At 38.6% G+C, this 22,947-nt stretch overlaps 2 protein-coding genes across 2 annotated transcripts in view; both read left to right on the top strand.

Moving 5' to 3' along the window:
* Positions 1 to 691: 691 nt before the first annotated feature.
* Positions 692 to 21,072, top strand: DSG3 (desmoglein 3). The gene is made up of 15 exons (XM_029921566.1): positions 692 to 802; positions 1,330 to 1,458; positions 2,320 to 2,475; positions 3,156 to 3,300; positions 3,956 to 4,122; positions 5,006 to 5,134; positions 5,431 to 5,616; positions 8,609 to 8,880; positions 9,482 to 9,621; positions 11,032 to 11,256; positions 12,841 to 13,098; positions 16,572 to 16,711; positions 17,207 to 17,270; positions 18,701 to 18,948; positions 20,095 to 21,072. The coding sequence occupies exons 1-15, from the start codon at positions 692 to 694 to the stop codon at positions 20,710 to 20,712; spliced, it is 2,988 nt and encodes a 995-aa protein (XP_029777426.1). The 3' UTR covers positions 20,713 to 21,072.
* Positions 21,018 to 22,947, top strand: part of DSG2 (desmoglein 2) — a 59,966-nt gene continuing 58,036 nt past the window's right edge. The window contains exon 1 of the mRNA XM_029921564.1: positions 21,018 to 21,024. Within this exon, the coding sequence (XP_029777424.1) occupies positions 21,018 to 21,024 (7 nt within the window). The remainder of the gene's footprint in view (positions 21,025 to 22,947) is intronic.

Here is a 22,947-nt window from a genome sequence, read left to right as displayed (position 1 = left end):
ATTTATAAACTTGTCAAATCGCAAAGTTGTATACCTGAAACTAATATAACATTGTGTGTCAACTATACCCAAATTTTTAAAAAATGCATTCCAGGGAGAAAATAAAACAGAATGCAACATAAATGAAGTTTTCATATGTTCTTGAAAATGTAAAGACCCTTGCCTGCCTGACTTCATTTTATCCTCATCTAATTTTTTCAGATCGGTACAAAAATTAGGTTCAACATTTAAAGTAAAGTAATAGGGCAGAGATTCACAGATCTGTGTCCGACAGTAAACAGTACTTGTGAGTGGAATAGTACATCCCCATCTTTTATGTTCCTCTCTAAACCTGACTAGTTCTGGGCCATCTTCTCCACCCTTGTACAACTAAGAAAACGCCTTCCCCTGTAAGTGCCGCCAGCGAATAGCTTATCACAATGATGCTCGCCACTGTTTCCCAAAGCAGTATCTCCCCCAGTTCCTGGGAAGTATTTATAGAACAGCCAGGTAAGAAATGTCAGGTTGCTGCAGCTGGCTGTTTGCCAGAGTTTGCATAGTTCGGTCAGTTCTTCTGTATTTCACTGGAATTGTGTAGTCAGATGAAAAACACTGGAAGAACTTGTTTCTATTGAGAGTATTTTCTTTTTCCTGGGAGGATTTTACCTGCTTCCCCAAACCTACTTCTTCTGAAATAAAAACAAACCATAACATGAATAAGGTTATCTTAAGCAATGACTTCTTCAAAGAATTCACATTTAATTTGACCTTATTTAAATGTCTACAGGTGCTCGGATTGGTTCTCGGAGAATTGCGAATAGAGGTAAAATATGAAAACGTTTTTTGTAATTAAAATAATAGTTTAGTTTACAAAATGAAAATTGTATTTGAGAAAAATAAGTATTTATTTAATGCTTAAAACTGTTAATTGTGAAAATGAAATTAAAACTAACCCAATTTTAAATACCAACAAGGTATAAATATCATTATTGTACTTTTAACTCATACATGCTTCCTTCTTATTATTTTTTTTCTTATTTTAAATAAACCAACAGGTTTTTATTAAACAAGTCCTAGATACCCAGAGGAGTCAGATATTGTGGAATATATAAAGGACATATAAAAAATTATTAAATCCTAATATTGAAAATCATATGGTTCTGTAATTGTTTTAGTTATTTAATGTTTCTTCTCTGCTTGACAAAATATGAGGCCAAGCAAATTAGACATTCAACAGTCCTAGACTCCATGAAATAGAGGGGGCTCCTCAACCTAGGTGTTAATAACCAATACTGAAAGCAAAACCTCCCAACAACGTGCATGATAAAATGGGATGCCTTTTCACATAAGACAAAAGGTCAACACGGAGAAGAAGAGACTGCAGTACAAGGCCTAAGGAGATATAAACGTGAATGGGTGAAATTTGCAAAACCCTGCAGAGAAAGAGAAGACAACTCGAAAAGAAACCCAATTGCCAAAGTAAGTCATATCAGGAGGGCAATGTGAGTTTTTGGAATACATGGAACAGACGTACATTAAAATGATATGGCAACTCCATTTAGCAAAATGCAGATTGGGGAGTCCACAGAAAAAATAACCTGATATCTTCAGCCAAAAAACAATAACAATAACATAGAGAAAGATGAAGGAACTATGGCTTCTAGGGTAATAATAGTTAAGAGACATGTGGACCAATTTCTATGAATAAGCCTTTTGCAAATAGCAAAAGAATATACGGATAAGATAATGAGAAAAATGGTTGGGAGTCTATGTATTCACAACTATTAAAACTGAGTGATGAGATATATCAGGTTCATTATACTATTATAACTTTCTGTATATTTGAAACTTTCCATTTTAAAAAGATTAAATATTATCATAATAAAAAGTAAAACAATAATAGTAAGCAATTTATTTTAATACTTACTTTTAACACTGTATAATCTCTTTCCTCTTTTTCTCTCAAGCTCCTCCTATTTAAACTAAAACAAATGTCTTTCTTTTAATTTTACCTATTAAGGGAGGGAGCATTCAGAGGTAGTCTTTTCAATATTAAGTATCCATGACTTCCAGCCTTTTAACATCACCATGGCGACCATAATCTGAGCAAACATTCTAAAGCCAAAATGATTAACATATATTGGTCTATGCTGGTCAACAGAAGCAACAATTTGAATTATTTCACATTCCTAGTATTTATCAAGGCAAAAAGTAACCATCACAGTGTCAGAAAGAGTGAATAAAAGAAACAGACGACTTTAGACTATGAAGGTGGAGAAAAGAGGGAGGAAAAGGTCTGATGAATGATCATATTAACATTTTGGGTATTCGGGGCTGCAGATTACGTCAGATTTCCAAGCAACCCAGAAAATAACCTACCGAATTTCTGGAATGGGAATTGATCAACCCCCTTTTGGAATCTTTGTTGTTGACAAAAACACTGGAGAAATTAACATAACGGCCATAGTCGATCGTGAGGAGACTCCAAGCTTCCAGGTAAGTTTGTGTCCTCAACATTGGGCACCTTACATTTGTGCCCCGTGGCTTTAGAATGTGATACTCTTCTACTGGCTACTTTGGAAGAGAGATCAGTGCATGAATCAATCCACCAACAAATAACAATGTTAGTCCCTCTGTGAAGAGCCTCCATTTATGGTTGTGCCCCTGAATTGAATAGAGCAGGAGGGTGTGTAAGTAGGCACTGAAATCCAACATGCATCCTGCAAAGTGGTTCACCTTGCCATAAGACACTACCAGCTTGGAAGAAGGGGCAGCTTGCCTAACTGGCCTGCCCAGAGTGGCCACCTTTTCTTACTTTGTCTACTTGTTTGGAGAAATATTTTTCTTCTTTGCACAAAAGGTCTGTGCATGCCAATAGAGGCCTTATTTCTACAAGTTTTAATAGTATGCAAACTGGGGTGCCTGAGTGGCTCAGTCGGTTAAGCCACTGACTTGGGCTCAGGTCATGATCTCATGTTCATGGGTTCGAGCCCTGTGTTGGGCTCTGTGCTAAGAGCTCAGAGCCTGGAGCCTGCTTCCAATTCTGTGTCTCCCTCTCTCTCTGCTCCTCCCCACTCAGGCTCTGTCTCTCTCTGTCTCAAAAGTAAATAAAACATTACTAAAGTATGCAAACTGAGTTTGTAGAGTAATGAGTGACTTTCCCCTCCTTTTTCTAGATAACCTGTCATGCTATGAATGCCCAAGGACAAGATGTAGAGAAACCACTTATATTAACAGTTAAAATTTTAGACGTGAATGACAATCCTCCAATATTTTCACAAAGTGTATTCATGGGTGAAATTGAAGAAAACAGTGCTTCAAGTAAGTCTTTACAATATCTACCACATCCAACCTTTTTCATTTTAAAATACAAAGATCACTGTAGTATATTATTTTTAGAAGCTTATTTATTGCCTTAGTTTTCACCAGTAGTTTTGCAGAAAAATTCATCAAAATAACCTGGGTCTTCTTCTGTAATATGTGCACTTGGGCTAACTATCCACTGCCATTGTATTTCCAGTGTTATCAAGTCAATAGGATCTCATTCTCTATACTTAAGTCACATGAGTGGTTGGCAGTGGTCATAAAGCTAAAAGGGTGGTTGTAGGTAGCCTGGCTGCATCAGCTAGACTTTTTTAGATTATAAAGGACAGAGACACACAATTACTTGGATAATTTGGGAAAAGGAAAGAATGAGAATGCCATGCATGAAGGGAAGAAATAAAGACAGAAAAGAGTCTCAACTCCAACACAGCCAAGGTGTAAGAACAATGAGAGGATTTTTATGGAGTCAGCACAGTTCTACCTGATTGAGACAGTAAGAGATACTGAAAAAGAGATGTAATTCATTTTTGAGCATATACATAGACTTAAGATTTTTAAAAATAAAGGTCAATTTGAAATGGTGTCGAATATTTAATGTGAACAGAATGTCAGTCTTTAAGTATTTTTTAATGAACTACTTCTGTATGCCTAGACTCACTGGTGATGATACTAAATGCCACAGACGCAGATGAGCCAAACCACCTGAACTCTAGAATTGCCTTCAAAATCGTCTCTCAGGAACCTGCAGGCACACCCATGTTCCTCCTAAGCAGACACACTGGCGAAGTCCGTACCTTAACCAATTCTCTTGATCGAGAGGTAAAGCAAGGCACTTGGGAATATTCAATAATAAAGGATTTAATTGTAAGAAAGCCAAGAGAGGTGACCCCATTTTACCTAAGAATGAAAGGAGAAAGAAAAAGAGGTTCTCCACACTCAACTAGGCCAATTTAGGAAACTGTTTGCATTCCAGTGTGATTCTAGTGGGGTGAGACATGTTTCTAAGACCTGTAGAATCAATCGTACCCTAAATAAACAAGTATCAGTGTTCTAGTGAGAGGTAAAGTGGAGAGTAAAAGAAAGCATCAAAGCCTACAGAGACAAAAACTGAACCTGTGACTTATTCCTTCTATGGTGGAGGAAAATGAAAATTATCAGATGAAGGAAGAAATTACTTTCTGGAATAAAGCTTTCTGTGATGTTACACTTTTTCTACTGAATAATTTTCATTTTGCCCCTGCTTCCAGAACACTAAAGAACCCCCTCCTCTCTTTCCCATCATCCTACCACCATCACTAACATCACCAGCACCACCATCTTTGTCACCACACAATACCCTGTCAGACTTTCTATTACTTCTATGCAAATGATTCTCCAAATAGACCAATAGGAAAGCTCTATAAGTGAACTTCCCTTAAATAAGCATCCCACCATCCTCATTGCCCATTCTTGCTCCAACTGCACTTTCTTGCCCTAAGAAACTCACTAAAGTGAAAACCTTGTTTCTGCCCCTTAAAAATTTACACAACCCTCCAGAGCCCCACATGCCTCCTCTATGATGAACAATGAACAGCTCATGTGATCCTTCTCAAGAATTAACTATGAACTTGAATATTTTCACCCCCATAGGAAGTAGGTAGTTGTTATTTGTATTCTTGGTGCTGGAGATTAATTATATTTCTTTATTTTTCTCCAAATATAGCAAGTTAGCAACTATCGTCTTGTTGTGAGCGGTGCAGACAAAGACGGAGAAGGACTATCGACTCAATGTGAATGTAGTATTAAAGTAAAAGATGTCAATGATAACTTCCCAAGGTTCAGAGAATCTCAGGTATGCCTTGCCTCCTTGAAGAATAATTTATGTATATTCTTTATTTTATACTAAAATATTACCATCATATTGTCTTTATACAATATATTGCCATCCTAATTCAGTATTCACCTGCTTGCTGGCTTCTATTTATGTTGTCTGCACTTTCTTAAAAAATACACTTTTGTAAAACACAAGAATTTAGTAACCAGCAAGAGGCAATACACAATTTGAGAACTAAGGACTAATGCTATTCAGAATAGGATCTCTTTAGATAAAACCTGACAACTCTTAAATTCTGCTTCTCTCCTTTTTAGTATTCAGCACACATTGAGGAAAATACTTTAAGTTCTGAGTTGATTCGATTTCAAGTTATAGATTGGGATGAAGAATTCACAGATAATTGGCTTGCAGTGTATTTCTTTACCTCTGGAAATGAAGGGAATTGGTTTGAAATACAAACTGATCCGAGAACCAATGAAGGTATCCTGAAGGTGGTTAAGGTAAGGTCTATTTCTCTTCAGTGAAAAAAATAATCCATGTTAGCCCAAACTCTATCATTTATATGAATAAACTTTATTCACTTATTAATAATAAACCGCTTCTTTACAGAAAATTAAGAAAACACATAAACGTAGATAGAATTTTTTAAAGATACAGACACAGCCCCAATACCTAAGGACAGCTTTTTTTAAAATTTATTTTTTAAGTTTATTTATTTTGAAAGAGAGAGAGTAGAGAAGGGGAAGAGAGAGAAAGAGAGGAGAAGGGTGGGAGAAGAGAGAGAGGGGGATGGTGAGAACTCCAAGCAGGCTCTATTCTGTCAGTGCAGAGCCCAACGTGGGGCTTGAACTCACAAACCATGAGATTATGACCTGGGCCGAAACCAAGAATCAGAAGCTTAACCAACTGAGACACCCAGGTGCCCAGGATTACTTTTTTTAAACATGTTGATTTATTTCTTTCCAAGCTATCATATTTTCTATAGTAAACACAAATGCACTAATATACATATATTTATAGGTGTGCCTGTTTAAACACCAAAATGTAAAACACATTTCTTAACTTAATTCATTTACTCTCTACAATTAAACTTTAAAAAAGATAAGAATACATGGCACTGTAGCCTGTGAATTTGCCATCCGGAGTTAAGTGGGCTTGTTACAGTCATAAAAGGGGAAAATATAATTTGGAAAATGGGAATATATAATTCAATCTGCAAGATAAAAAATAATAATTGAGTAAACCTTACATTGAACATGCTTGGCTGTAACAGACATGCCCTCGACACACAGAATCCAATCTGGAATGATGTAGGGGAAGGGTATTTCTGCCTGGACACTTTATAGACTAGAAAAAATTACTATTTGAAGACATTCCTTGGCACAGGACACTGGACTATCTGGGACCTTTTTCTTTATTTCCTTGAGTCCAGTACAGTGTCAGACCTATAGTATGCCCTTAACAAGGAAATTGCTGGAAGGCCTGATTGCTGGAAGCTGTGCAAACAGCTCCTATGACTCTGCTTTTCAGAGAGAGGGCTGTAGCCACCTCACTTGCAAGGATGTATTACAAATTCCCAGCAATCCCTGAAAATGATGTATTCCTCTCCTGTATCGGAGTCATCTAGTTTCCAAACTAGAAACCTGGACTTTATCCTTCAGTCATAGCGTTTCCTCACTACAAACAGCCTGTCTTCCAAATCTGCACTGGAATTGTCCTTTATGTCAGGCCCTGGTCTTCCTTCTGCTGGCCTGTGCTCTCGCTGGCCTTGCCTCCTTGCCCTTAGATGTCCATAGTCCCTCCTGATAGATGTCCTTCCTGCTGTTTATGCCCCCTTCATCCTCCTACCGCCACCAGTCTACAACCGTGCTTTTCTTAACACCAATCTGGAGCACTCTGTTCTTTAAAACCTTTCCTTATTCTCCATTGGCCATTAAAGTGGCCCTCAACTCTTTTCTTTTTAAGTTTATTTATTTTGAGAGAGAGAGTGACCACGCTGTGCATGAGTGAGAGAGGGAGAGGGACAGAATCCCAAGCAGGCTCCACACTCAGTGCAGAGCCCAACACAGGGCTCAATCCCACAACCATGAAATCATAACCCAAGCCAAAACCGAGTCAGCTGCTTAACCAACTGAGCCACCCCGGCGCCCCAACCCTCAACTCTTATTGCTCATTTGAATCACCTGCAACATTTCTTCACCCATGGGAATGTAAAAATTAGGGGTTCCATTGGTCTGTGGGGAAGCTCAGGTAAGGGAAGGTCTTAAATGCTCCTCAGAGGACTCTAATCGCAGCTAAGACTGATGACCAGCTGCTGGCCTTCAAGATGACCTTCAGAGCCCCCTCTGAATTAAATACAAGGTCTCTCACCATCGGCAACCAGCTCCCTGTCACTTTCTGTAACACTGGGCATTTGCAAACGTTTCAACTTCTGCCTAAAACACTCCTCCTCACCCTTCAACATTCAGCTCACTTGAAATATCTCAGAAGGTTTTATAACTGTCCCAAGGAGAGGTATTCACTCACTTTTGTGCATAGATTCTATAATTTCTCTTGTTATTTTCCCCTTGTATTATAATTGCCTATTTATACTTTCTCTTCCACTCCCCTGAGGAATGCCTGAGCTCACAAAACTAGTCATTGGAAACTTAAAACTCAAATCAAGATCTCTTCCCTTAGTTATTTTCAGTAATATACAAATGTATCCCCAATGAACATCTCCTTATCTCATCACACTCAAAACATGTATTAGCAAATGGAAGAAGCTTTCCTGGGATTCCTCAGGCCTTCCTATGGGCCACCTCAGTAAGAGAGTCAAACAAAAGTTATCACATAAGACCATCTGAAAATGGTTCTACAAAGAGTTGATGGGTCACCCACCCACTGTGTTTTGGATGCACACTGTCCAATCAAGCTTATTATGATGGCTTTCCTTTGCCACCTAGGAGTTTTTAAGTCAGGAAAGACACTTGCACATGAATCCAATAGCTATTCTCTGAATGGCTATAACCACCATTCTTAGGAATGTATTTGGGGACAAAATTTGTGCAGTCCTCACAACAATCTAATGAGGTAAGATTTGGGTTTTTTCCAGAAGTGAAAATTTGAGAATCAGAGAAGAAATTAAATATTGTGCTATGAGTCACACAGCTATTAGGCCTCAGAACCAGGATTCAAACTATGCTACCACAGCAGATCTGGGATTCTTTCCATTGCACTGCAGAGCCTAAAGGAGCTATAATGATGTCTTAGTGGTCTAAAAAGAGGTGCCCTGTTTTGTAAGTGTTGGTTAAGAAGCTAAGGTCTTGGGAGCTAAAAATTTTAATGATTTCTCTATCTCAACATTACAACGATTTCTGAAATTGTCTTGCTATATAGAAATAAAAGCAGCCATTCATAGCATGTAACGTCAAGTTCTCTTTTCCTCTTCTGGTTTTGCCAGGTTGAATTTCTGTGATACATCTTTCCTTCTAATTCTATTTTTTACTCTAGGCTCTAGATTATGAACAGCTACAAAATGTGCAACTTGGTATTGCTGTCAAAAACAAAGCTGAATTCCACCAATCAGTAATCTCTCAGTATCGAGTCCAGTCAATCCCAGTGACGATTCAAGTGGTGAATGTGAAAGAAGGAATTGCATTCCGTCCTTCTTCCAAGAAATTTACTGTGCAGAAAGGCATAAGTACTAAAAAATTGGTCAATTATGTCCTGGGAACATATCAAGCCACTGATGAAGACACCGGTAATGCTGCCTCATATGTCAAGTAAGATTGTCTGTACATTACTCCTTCACGTAGTTTTCATTTATAGGCTACCACAATCTACTACACCTAAACTATTACATGCCAAGAATACAAAGAGATACAAAGTGGCCAGCTCCAGGAACTGGCTAACTCAAGAAGAGACATGTAACCAAATCACGAACATATTCTGCTATTGGCACAGATAACATGAGCATAGGTTAAAGTAGAAAGTAAGAAAAGAATGCCTTAGCCTGTTGAGAGTAAGCAGGAAAAGACTTCACAGAAACTTTCAGTAGAGTCTTTAAAAACAGTAGAAGTTCACCAGAAGACCATGGTGCACAGCACAGACAAAACATACATGCCCCAAATATGAGAACACCATGCAAAGTAGTTACTGTAAGAGCAAGGACACAATTCTTGTATTGCACAGGCTAATACTTAAAGATCATGGAATACTGTGTGTCCATGCTAATACGCTAATTTTCTGCTGCTGTTTATAAAAGTATCTTTTAATGTCTTAAATTAAGTATAAATACATTAAATATAAAATGAGTCATTTTCATTAAATTGATAAACATTCCATATTTGAAAGAAAACTATTATCTTTTCTATCATAAAACAGGTACATCATGGGGCGTAATGATGGTGGTTTGCTATACATCAATTCCAAAACTGCTGAAATCAAATTTGTCAAAAACATCGATCGGGATGCTACTTTCATAGTTAACAAGACAATCACAGCTGAGGTTCTGGCCATCGATGGTGAGAAAAATATTTCAAAATGGGGCACCTGGCTCCATAGAGCATGTGATTTTTGACCTTGGGATTGTGAGTTCAAGCCCCACATTGGGTGTAGAGATTACTTAAAAAAATAAAAATCTTTTAAAAATATTTCACCCATTTTTAGAGAAATGTAACTCCAATTTGAATTTCTTTATGAATAGATGATGATGATTACTTAATATATTGCCTTCACCACTAAATAAAGTTAATTATCTTAGGGGTCTTGGGTTTCATATCTGAGGCAGCTGAATCCAGAAGACAGAGCATTCCAACTTCTTAATGGAGTTTGTAGTACCTGTGAATTCTGTGTTCAGTCTCTCTGGTTTGCTGTGTTGAGGCAGAAATTTTTTTAGACCTCCAGGAATTTCTGGTTTGGAGAGGTTAGATAAAGATTGATACAGAATGGCTGTCAGGAAAGGTCAGCTTGAATATGAGGTGCCTTTGTGAGTTACTTATAAAGTGAGCTACTTACTGAGACCTCATGTGACTACATCATTGAACAATAAAATCTTCTGGACTGTTTTGAAAGTAGCATTCATTGATTGTTTGTGTTCTATCAAGTATAAATTAATTGATGTCCAGGCAGGAAGCAACCATAGGAAAATATAATAAGAATAAACACCAAAAATCATGTCACCTGGGAAAACAGCAAAAAACTACACAGGAAACAACAGAAATTTTTCATCTAATCCCACCACTGAGAAATATGATTGTCAACATTGAAAGATCTTCCTTCAATTAACTTCTATACCTTGGATAATAAAAATAAATCATTGTTTATTCCAAATATTTTGGCTCGAGGTTCAGAAGCAAAAATCTTTCACATAGTGCCGGGTCCATGCACTAGGATACATTTAAGAAAACTATTGTTTTTATGTTGATTTCATTTGTAATCAGTGAATGGATCACCTTACAGGTCTTGGTTTCAAGCATATAAAATTAATAGCCAATGATACTAATATAGTCACCAGCTAAGTTGAAAATTTTTAATTTCCTTTTTACAAGATGTGGAAATTAAATGGCATCTTTTTACTTGTAAGAATAACAAACATAATTTCTCATGAGAAGTTATACTAAGTTGGCTGCGTGCAAGAGACATTTAAAAGGTTATCTTGGGGCATCGGGGTCGCTCAGTTAGTTAAGTGTCCAACTTGAGCTCCGGTCATGATCTTGTGGTTTGTGAGTTCAAGCCCTGTGTCGGGCTGTGCTGACAGCTTGGAGACTGGAACCTCTTTGGATTCGGTGTCTCCCTCTCTCTCTGCCCTCCCCCACTTGTGCTCTGTCTCTCTCCCTATCTCAAAAATAAATAAACATTTAAAAATGCAAAAGATTTTCCTGAGTACAACCTATTCTGTATATTTCTTTAACTCTAAAATGTTATTCTTGCAGAAAACACGGGTAAAACTTCTACAGGCACCGTATATGTCGAAGTACCGAGTTTTAACGAAAATTGTCCAACAATCGTCCTTGAAAAGCAAACAATCTGTAGTTCACGACCTTCTGTGGTTGTCTCAGCTAGAGCACTCGAAAATAAATATACTGGCCCCTACACATTTTCCCTGGAGGAGCAACGTCTAAAATTGCCAGTTGTATGGAGTATCACAACACTCAATGGTAAGTAATAGGAAACTTGTTTCCATAAATGAAAGTTGCTGATGCTTTATATTTCCAGATGGATAAAAGAGCTCATTTGGGAGCCAGTCTTTACCAAAAATAATTGAAAAAATTATTTGCAATGAAGATGTGGTCTTAGTCTCATGAATTTCTTCTCTTTTCAGAAAAGGAATGATATGGTATAATGTTAGCACCATTTAATACTTTGTTTTTCATTTGCAGTCTGTTTTATATTTTCATGTTTTTAACGTTTTATTTCTACTCCCACAACACACCATAAAAAGAATAGAGTCAGGCATCTATTTTATTGCGGAGCTGTTTAAATTTCTAAATATATAAACTTTTCCTAATGAGGAAGATTGTGAACAGACACAAAGCAACTGGAGGAGCTGCCTGTTCAAGGCTCATTGGAAGTGCTACTTGGTCTGTCACTAATCAGGAATCTTGAGAGCATGGTGAACTGAAATCCCCATCAGTCCATTAGCCAATGGGAAAGAGTTAATCCATCCTTCCTCTTCTCCTAATTTTTATCATACTAATTTTACATTTTCTATGTTTTCTAGGAGTCTCATAGAAATAGCCAATGGACTAAATAAGAATCTTCTCATTTTTCTCCAGCTCTTTTTTGAACCAATCTTGCTTCCTTCCATGAATGTGCTCTATCGCGCCCTAGTCATAGGTGTCAGCAATTGCTAAAGTCACCAATGGGATCTTGTTCTCCATGGTCTTCTTTGCAAGGACCTTATTGATCTTGGTAGAAGTCCCTAGCTCCAAATGAGTCATGTAGCATTTGGGTCCAAACGGGTTTACTGGCACATGGCACATGGCCAATAAAAAGGCTGCAAAAGAAACATCAGAGACAGATAGGACCCGGCACTAGGCACACCTGCTTGGGTGAGGCTGCACAAGGTAACCGTGGTTGGACTGGGTGTATCAGGCCCGATATCAAAGGGCATGGTAGGGCCAAGAGTGGTTCCATTGACAACTCTGCAGCTTGCAAGAGTTGCTGCTAGAGCCACCGAGAAAGGGACAACACAGAGAATGGAGAATGATCAATATTATAGAGTCAGGTAGGCAACAGGCCGTCAGAGAATCCCATACAACAACCGGCATTTGGACACGTGGGATGCAAACCATCAGGAACAGCTGAGGTCGTGGCTGCCAAAGAGAAACTCAGTCTTGATAAGTCAGGCACAAAAACATGAACTCAGAGGGAAGGCATACATTCAGAGTGCCACACACGAGAGTTCAGGGGCTTGGTGCAGACATACAAGAGGCTGGTTGTGCCACAGGAAAGTGGGACTTCATATCAACATGATAGCTGCCCCCCGTAATCTTTCAGGGGAAACATCAGGATAGGAATGAGTGACAATACCGGGGGCAGAAAGAAGGACAAGGAGGATGTGCAGCCTGATTTACCCAACTGAGCCCCGCATCACTAATAACTGCTCAAATCTCACCTATCAGTCTCACTATTTGTGACAATGATGTTGAAGGTACCCCTGGTTCTGTTAACAAAAATAAGTAGTTTTAAGAACAAAAGACATCTTGTCCTACTGTTGATTGTATGATGTCCGTCTGCAGCTACTTCCGCACTCCTCAATGCTCAGCAACGGGTGTCTCCGGGAACGTACACAATCTCGCTCACAGTCACCGACAGTCAGAACACACAATGTGAGACACCAGAGAGACTGACGCTGGAGGTCTGTCAGTGTGACAACAGGGACACCTGTGAAAATTCTGGGGGACACAAAGACCCTGACGGCACACGTGGAGGCTCATCATGGAGGCTGGGGCCTGCAGCCATCGGCCTGATATTCCTTGGTCTTCTTCTGTTGCTATGTGAGTATGACAAAGCCGAATTCTGTTTTTGACAGGGAATCAGTCTTTGCGGAGGCCTGCTGCACAGGCAATGCCATCTTTGCAATGTAGAACCATTCCTTAATTGTGTTACAGGCAAAGATAAGGGAAAGTGGCATTTTCAGGAAGAATCTGACATGTTTAAAGTTAACGTGTCACTTGCCAAGAATCTATACAACAAAGCATGTCATGTATGTTAGACATTTAGAAAACAGCACAGGAGAATCGACAAGAAAAAATTAAACTCTGAACAAAAATTAAATTGAACTTTCTACACACTGCCAGCAACGTTCATAATCAAAATAATGCCTTTACCCACAATGCACTACTTTCTAAAATGTCTTCTCTATATTTAAATCTCATGAGATTTTAAAACAGAAAGAAAATCCTGGCCAAATAAATCTAAGGAAAACTATAGAGAATATAGAAGTTTGAGCTTTATAATGAACATTAATACATCAGGGCTCTGAAAAATTATTGCTTAACCCAGCACTTCCTGAAAACAGCTTACTATCTATATATACAGCCTCTTAGAGGCTTTCACTTAATAAGATTAAGTTCACTGAACACATTTAAGGACACTGCACATGTTTTATTTTTCAATAAAAGTAAAATTTATTTTATTTAATGGTTATGTTTCTAAAAAGTTGCATTTAAATCAAAATCTTGTGAATCAAATAATATTTTGAATGTAATAGGTCTCTATGTAAAAGAACTTCATGGAAAACTCTTGTATAAGTAAGGAACACCTTTGAAAAATTCACAATCACTTCCCAAATTTATTACAGAACCATAGGCTTGTAGAATAAAGTGATTGTTCATGATAATCACGTCCACTCCAACACTGTCATTTAAACATTTTAAAATTTGTGAAGTACTTTCAAACCACAAAGAAGTACAGAAAATTACATGACAGCCACACATATAACCATCATTCAGACTTAACAGATATAATATTTGTCATATTTGTTCAGATCTCTTTTTATAAAAAAAATAAGTTGCTATACAACTGTCAGTGCAGCATCTAGTATCCGCCATACACCACATTGTAGGTTCTCCTTCCTCTGCCCCCAGAAGTGTTTCCTATTTTGCAGTTTATCATGCACCATTTCATTTAATAGCTGAAATTGAGGTTCCTTTCAGTTTTTCAATATCATATTACTCAATTTCAAAACTAATTTTTCTAGTCCATGTATGTGAGTCTTGATAAGCATCCAGCTTAAAAAGGGAACCTGATTCTGGTTTTCACGTAGTTCACAGATTTATGTGTGTCGAACTCTATGGAAAAAACTATACCATGATACTACTATGGTAGAATTTACTGCAAGGGGGATTACAGGGGCTTCACAGAATAGGAGAATCATCAACTTGAGGCTTGAAAAATGAGTCAGATATAAGTACAAGAAGAGAAGAAAGTGTTTCCAAAAGGTAGAGGCTAACAAATGGGGAAATTGCGGACGGTAAAGGAGATGAAACTGGAGAATGCACGGGCACCAATCTGAAAGGGCTTACAAATGTATGTTATGGTGTTAGCACTTTAAGTTATCAGAAAAAAAGAGCTGCTGAAAGTATCTGAATAAAAACCTAGCATGTTCCTATTTGTGTTTAGGAAGATAACACTGGCAGTGGTGTGTTCTATAAATTAGAAAAGAAAATACAGTTTGGGGGCTATTGTAATACTTCAGAGGAGATGACAGAAGCCAGACTCAGAGCTGTGACATGAGACTCGAAAGGAAGGGGTAAATGTGTGAGGCATTACGTAGAGAAGATTTGGAGACCAGTGGATAAGAAAACCAGCTGAACCGCTGAATGCAGTTGTCACTTAAAGCATTCAATAAAACTGAAAATATTCGATGAAGCACAGAGATAGAGGTTGGCACTGATGAGCTTAATTTTGAAATGCTGACTTTTAGAATGTGGATAAATCGCAGGGCCAGGCCATTGTACATTGGGGATAACGGCTCCAGGTGGCAATCAGGGAAGACACACTGTGTTATTCTCATGATCATATTTGCATCCTGTACTGCTACCATTTGAAAAAAACGCCATGTTTTTATATTTGTACAGGACAGAACATACATTTTCCAGACTGTAGAAATGCACTTGACACTTCGGAAAACTTTTTCTGGATACATATATAAAAACCAAACATATATTGTAGATACAGCGATAAGCAAGATCTCTAAAAGATTATTTATGCTCACCTAAAAATACTCACCATACAGATGTATATTCATCACCTTAAAAACTAACCAACTCACAATGTCCCATCCCACACACTAACAAAGTCATAGAATTGAGAATGCCAATTTTAAAAAGCCAGTAGAAGTATCATTTATATGAACTTTATATTAAACATTAAGAAAATACATCAATAACATCCAACCTATTTTATTTATATGCTTGGCCTAACTTTTTTCACGTTGTATCTATCTAATATATAGGACTGACCTAATTTACATAACTGATGTAGCCCATCCAAACAATACTAGCACGTCCTCATAGCACTCACTACCTTTCTTATACTACTATCTTATTTGATCCTCACCATAACCTGTGATGTAGACGAAATGCATTCTCCCATTCTCTGGATGAATTCATAGAAACGAGAAAAGATAATATAATGTATTTAGCTGGTGAGGGATGGAGCCAAAATACAAATCCTGCAAGTCTGACTTGAGAGGCAGTGCTCTTAAGCCCCTCACTAAACCACCTCTAATTGGGCAAACATGAGGATTCAAGTGGCCTTGAAAGGCCAGAGGTGGGGGTGGGGTCACTGACTACCTAGCTTTCCAATGCTTCCTTTCAAGAGAAGGTACAATATTTTTCTCTTGGTCCATTAGCATGAGAATGATGTTAATCTTTATGGCTGAGATGTGACAGATATGCACAGAAAGAATGAAAATTACCCTGACCGGAAGGCCCCTCCAAGCTAGAGATTCTTAAGTCACAGTTGCACTAATATTAGCTCATCGTTCTACTTGTGGAGGGAGTTTGCTGGTTAATTGCTGTTTACCAGGAGATCTGTAGAGTCCAAATTACAGGAACATTGCCCTGCCCACTTGCCCAAAATGCTGACCATCCAGATGTGTATTCACCTGACATAATATACATAGATAGCTCAGCATCTACAAATAAATGCAATAAAAATAGGTATCTACTACAAAAAAGGATTGAGGAATTGAACAACCACCTTTATCATTCCTCAAACAGTGCCCATTTTATGAAAGTGCACATATCACAAGAATGATCTAATCTGTCTCCTTCAGCTTCCTAATCTATGAAATTTTAGTATGCTTACATTTTATTTTGTAGAAACTAATTTTGCTTTTGATTGGATTTTCCATGAGTACTAAAAATATTGTATGTTCTCTGTAACGTTACAGATAACTGTCAGGTCAAAATGTCTCCAAATGATTCAAATGTTCCGATATTTTGTTTTCCTTTGTAACCAGTGGTCCCCCTTCTGCTGCTGACCTGTGACTGTGGGATGGGTTCTCTGGGGGGAGTGACAGGAGGATTTCTCCCAGTTCCTGATGGTTCAGAAGGAACAATTCATCAGTGGGGAATCGAAGGAGCTCAGCCTGAAGACAAGGTGAGGACCCAGTTTCTAAAACATTTATTGCAGAGCACCTGGGTGGCTCACTCAGGTGAGCGTCCAACTACTGATTTTGGCTCAGGTCATGATCTCATGGGATTGAGTCTTGCTTGGAGTTTTCTCTCTCCTCTCTCTCTCCCCCTCCCCTGCTGGCAAATGCTCTCTCTTTCTCTCTCTCTCTCAAAATAAATAAATAAACATTAAAAAAGATTAAGACATTTATTTCAATCACATGGAGCAAAATTAGATTTATATTCAGAAAAGGGGTAATGGGGCATAAAAATAAGACACACCTTGATCTTTAAAGACCTTTGTGAGTCAGTGCTGAAATGAACAGAGCCTTTTGGCATGATAGCTCTGCAGATGTCATTTCATAAGAATGGTTTGCAAGAATTTGGGCTTCTTGTTTTGGCAAAGATCCATATTTCATCCAAATCACCATTAAATTTGGTTCATTTTTAAACATCTTTATTTTTGGAACATGGTTTGCAGGAGATCACAAATATCTGTGTGCCACCTATAACTGCCAGTGGAGCCGATTTCATGGAAAATTCTGGTAAGTGAACAACAAATTGTTTTTTTTTTAAAGCAATACTGGGTTAAATAAGAAATACTGAGAAATAATAAGTGTTCTAAATCATTTTCTAAATTTGCATATATGTACATATGCTGGGGAGATGTTACCTGTGAACAATGGGTTTCAATGAAAAGATTTACTATTAATATATCAGTCAATTCCATGATCTAGCTCAGGTTTCAGTAAGTTCATTGAACTTCATTGTCCATTGAGGCCTCCATTTTTAATATCTGAATATTTGTTATACATTTTCCAAATTTTGATAAACTAAAGCATAGCTCTCAGTCAATTACTAATTTCTTTAATTAGGAAAGATTTCACACATGCAGAAAATATAAAGCGACATACAGGAAACCCTATGTACCTACCACTCAGTTTTGACTATTCTTAGAAATATTCTAAGAATAGAATATTCATCAAATATTACATTGGTAATATTTGCAGTTAAATCTCACGTGTGCACATGCTCAATCTTGTTGTCCTTCTTCCTTCCCCAAAACTAACAATATGCTGATTTGAGTTCAATTACCAGTTTCATATTCAAGCATCATGGGACAAGGTAGTTTATGTTGTGATACCGGTGAAATTACTTATTTCTTTGACTTACTAAATGCCCATTTTATTCATATTATCTCAATGGCACAACTAAAGCATAAACTAGAGGAACAAGAAGACCTAATGCCTAATACTAAAATTTTTCCTAATTCCATACTTAGCAACATATTGTTTTAAATGGCTAGCCTGCAAAGTCTGCATGAGATCACCCCAAAATGTCTGCCTTTATCATTTGCCCCAGATCCTCACCTGCTTCTCCCATTTTATTTACATAGCAAAAACTATATTCAGAAAATATATAACCTTCTGTTAAAGTATAACGTAAAGGTAATAAGAACAGTCATAACATTATATTTTCTTTAGGCACCACGACACTAAATTAGTGCCTGCTAATTTGCATGATTATATTATGTATGTTCCCTCTTTGGTTTCCATATACTGCAGCAATATGACAGATTAATTTCAATTTCTTTTTTCCTGAAAACAACTAAGCATTGCATTAGAAGCTTTCCATGACTCTGTGCTAACTATTCCGTTTTTCACTTTATTATTTCTGGCTCTTGTCACTGAAAATCTATTTCCTGTATATACATTTCAATTAGCATGTTTTCAGAGCTGTTTCATCTTCTAAAATCCTCTGTACAGCCCCTACCTGCTCCGTTACAGCCTCACCTCCTCTGTTACTCTCACATAACAGTTGGTAGGATGCTCTTATCACCTCTAGTCAATTAGTTGTAACTTCTTCCACTTACATAGGTATTTGCTTTACCTGGCATCTGTTCAGGGATATCAAAAAACAGTAAAAAAAAAAATTACTGCATAAGATGCTACAGCATTGTCTCTTCTGTTTTTAGAAGTTTGTACAAATACCTATGCTGGAGGGACAGTGGTGGAAGGAGCTTCGGGAATGGAACTGACCACCAAGCTTGGAGCCGCAACAGGAGCTGGGGCCGCTGCAGGATTCGGAGCAGCCGCTGGCCTTGGCATTGGCTCCGCAGGACAGTCCGGAACAATGAGAACGAGGCATTCCACAGGAGGAACCAATAAGGACTATGGGGAAGGGGCAGTAAACATGAATTTCCTGGACTCCTATTTTTCTCAGGTAATTGGATGGAAAACTCTGTGGCTTTATTATCCTTACATCAGATGTCTTTTCACTTTCAACTTCAACAACGGTTTTGCAATCCGTTGTTGTTTTATTTATAGCTTGTTAAAATGTAAGAAGAAAATAAGGTTCGTTGGTGCCAATAGAATACAGATGACGTAAGGTGGCTGCCACAATGGGGCTACTAGTCAGAAGGAAAAATGGTAGAGAGACAAAAAGGGAGATAACACAGAAAGTGGAACCTCATTCCTCCAACCGGAATAATAACAGAAAGCAAAATCCTTTACATGTCAGGGTCAGCAGCATCTTCTTTAGGAATACAAAGCAGCTGACTTTGTGTTTCCTATATCATGAAGCATGTCAGAACACACGTGTGTATTTTTCTGAGACAGGGTTATAGTATTCTTCACATTTTCAAAGTAGTCTATGCTCCCAAAAGTTGAAGAACCATTGAATCAATGGCCCACTTATAAAAGTGGGATAAAGGGATGTGATCGAAGATTAGATGAAGTGTCAGGAAGCACAGAACCGAAAGGAACAAGGGTTCAGGAACAGAGGAAGCTTTAAGAGAAAAGCCTTCCTCTTGACTGCTGCATCATTAGAATAGATTTCACACACAGTTTCAGTATCAGAGCTGGTAAGTCCTGGGATGCGGCCTGTTGCTGAGAAGACAGCTCCTGAAATGGTGACTGGCAGGGAGAGCTTGTTTGGGATGAGGGCTCTTGGGTTTGGGGATGAGGACTCTGAGGTGTGATGTGGGCCTTAGTTATTGGTCTGGCTCCCACAAGGGTTGGGGGAGTCTAGCTTTAAAAGAAGCACAAACAGGGAACCCCACACTTGGCCTAGTGAATAACCTCCAGGCTTTGAAGACATTCGTTTTGTAAGCCAAAATCCATGTACCTTCAAAACCCAGAGTTAAAACATGGGCCTAGTCCAGATTCAGTCTTGAAAGAATGTCAACACTATCGTTCTCCAAACACCAGATAATTTCTGTAGCAAGGCTGTTGATATGCAGAGCATGCGTTTACTTCTATGGACCTAAATTACACATTTGTGATCAAACCTTGAGTTCCATGAACTGTACTGTATTCTTCAATCAATGCTCTTTGAAAATTCACTTTTTCCACTTTTCTCCACCTTTAGAAAGCGTTTGCCTGTGCAGAAGAAGACGACGCCCAGGAAGCAAATGACTGCTTGCTGATCTATGATAACGAAGGAATGGGTGCCCCCAGTTCCCCCGTGGGCTCCGTGGGTTGTTGCAGTTTTATTGCCGATGAGCTGGATGACAGCTTCTTGGACTCACTTGGCCCCAAATTTAAAAAGCTTGCAGAGATAAGCCTTGGGATTGATGATGAAGCCAAACAATCTCAGCCACCTACCCAAGACAGCCATTCTAGGATTGAATCCTGTGGCTATTCCCTAGATGCCCAACAGCCAGAATCTGTTAGGGGCCAGACTGTGTCAGGCAGTCAAGGAGCTTCCGCTTTGTCTGCTTCCAGCTCTGTTCTCCAACCAGCCATTGCCATCCCTGACCCTTTGCAGCAAGGTAGCTATTTGGTAACAGAGACTTACTCAGCCTCTGGTTCTCTCGTACAACCTTCCACTACAGTCTTTGAGCCACGTCTCACACAAAATGTAATAGTGACAGAAAGAGTGATTTGTCCCATTGCCAATGTTCCTGGCGACCTACAAACTCCAGCAGAGCTACGGGGGTCACGTAATACGATCTATACAGAAGACCCTTGTTCCCGTCTGATATGACCAGAATGAACTAGAATTAAACACAGCAGCTGAATATAGATATTTGGACCAAACTATTCAAAGTAGCATAGCAAAGCTCACAATATTGGTCTAATTGGGCACGAATTTGGTACTCTCATAAACTGATTATGGTTAAATTTTCTAGTTAATATCCCCAAACTGAACATGGTGTCACTCGTACTTCTCTAGTACCATTCAAGGGGTAGTAAATCTTGATGTTTCTCAAAAAATCTTAAGATCATATTCAGTGGGAAAATTTTCACTTAACAATGAACAACTTTTACACTTCTATTTTGGCAGTGCCGATGAAAGGTATTTGTCGATTTAAATAAAATGCAGTGCGTTTGGGTGGATTAGGCACTTGGAGTCAAGAGCCCCAGTTCCTGTCTCTGTCACCTTTTTTGATTTTACTAATAATGATGTAAGAGTCATAAGGTCTTTACTAAAGCGTTTCAAGCTGCTTGGAAAAAGGACATAGTTGCAGCTAAGATTTTGGCACCTACTTGGTGTTGGGAAACCCTAACTGCATCTTTCGCTCAAGCTAAGGGCTATTGGCTTCTGCATTAAACTTGCTGTATCTATATTCCCGGATTCTCAAAATAAGACAGTTTTGACATAGAAGTATCATAGAACATTTAGGAAAGTTTAGTATGGTGTAAATAATATTTTGTGTTTTTGTAAACCACTTCGAAACGATCTATCCAAAGAAAATATTTTACATTGAGCTCTTTCCTATACCGTTCTTGGTACAAATCCCTTGTTAATAGTTCTTGAAAGTTACTCTATTTTTTAAATGTCAGTGGGTAGATGTAGCTTACACATGACATATGATGTTTATTGTGTTAACAATGTTTACAGACTTTGTGAGAATACAAAACATGGTTTTTCTCATAATCAAAAGAGGTGTCTGACTAGAATGACGTATGGTGAAATTTTTGAATATGTATAATAAGCACCATTTCAAGTCAAAAATGGATATGGAAAGAGATTGTCAGAAACCTCTATTAAGTCTCACTCCTTTTAAACAGCTTCAGCAATTTAATTCTCTGGATTAACAGTGTTAGGTTAGTGAAGATTTAGAAGTTATTACTTCATGCACATGGCCATGATAGCAATGCAGTTCTTCAGATCATTTCTGGTCATTCAGGATCTTCAGCCTTTAGCCACAGAGAACACCCTGACTTCTCATCAACATTTTTGTCATAGCTGAGTCTTTACAAGGTCAGAGTTGAGCTTCACTATCTCTCATTGTATATAAAATACTCCTCTCTGGGTTTGTTTGTTTGCCATATTCAAAACATATTTGCTTTTCCAGATGGAATGTAAAGTAATAAAGTGTGTTTTAACACAGAAGGATACAGTCCTGAGGATACCTGGGTGGGTAGAGACCCAGGTATGTCCTTACATCTAACATTCTTCCCTCTCCCTGGTACCATGACAGCCAGGAAGGTATGTGCTAGGAAAGCCCAAGAAGTGCGGGCAGTCTGTTCTGTCAAGACAAGCCTGCTGCTTCAACAACAGCTGCAGTGTGCCCATCTGAAAGTGAGGGGAACTAGACTGTGCGGAGGGAACTAGACTCTGTGGAGGGAACTAGACTCTGTGGAGGGAACTAGACTCTGTGGAGGGAACCAGTCTCTGTGGAGGGAACTAGACTCTGCGGGGAGAACTAGATTCTGTGGAGGAAACTAGACTCTGTGGAAGGAACTAGACTCTGTGGAGGGAACAAGACTCTGTGGGGAGAACTAGTCTCTGTGGGGAGAACTAGATTCTGTGGGGAGAACTAGTCTCTGTGGAGGGAACTAGTCTCTGTGGAGGGAACTAGTCTCTGTGGAGGGAACTAGACTCTGTGGAGGGATCTAGTCTCTGTGGAGGGAACTAGACTCTGTGGAGGGAACTAGTCTCTGTGGGGGGAACTAGTCTCTGTGGAGGGAACTAGTCTCTGTGGAGCGGCTGCCAGTCCTGAGGAAGCTGCCTTGCTGGTACTACTGGGAAGCTTGCTCTGGGAGTCTACATCACATATGGTTGATTTGTGCCTCTGTTATGCATGGGAATTAAATTAATAATCATAATTATCTTTATTGCAAGTTCAAAAGTATTTTCAGGATCCTTAAAATATTTTAACGTCACCTCTTAAAACCCAACTTCGCATGAGTTGGAAACGTTGCCATGCTGCCAAATTGCAGAGGAATCTATGTGATGGCAGTAAAGGCTATGTAAGGGGAAAGTTGACATTAA

Source organism: Suricata suricatta, chromosome 14 (genome assembly GCF_006229205.1).
Source record: "Suricata suricatta isolate VVHF042 chromosome 14, meerkat_22Aug2017_6uvM2_HiC, whole genome shotgun sequence".
NCBI classification, from domain to species: Eukaryota; Metazoa; Chordata; class Mammalia; order Carnivora; family Herpestidae; genus Suricata; species Suricata suricatta.
The sequence above is the reverse complement of the archived record's forward strand: the minus strand, read 5'-3'. Positions and strand labels throughout refer to the sequence as shown.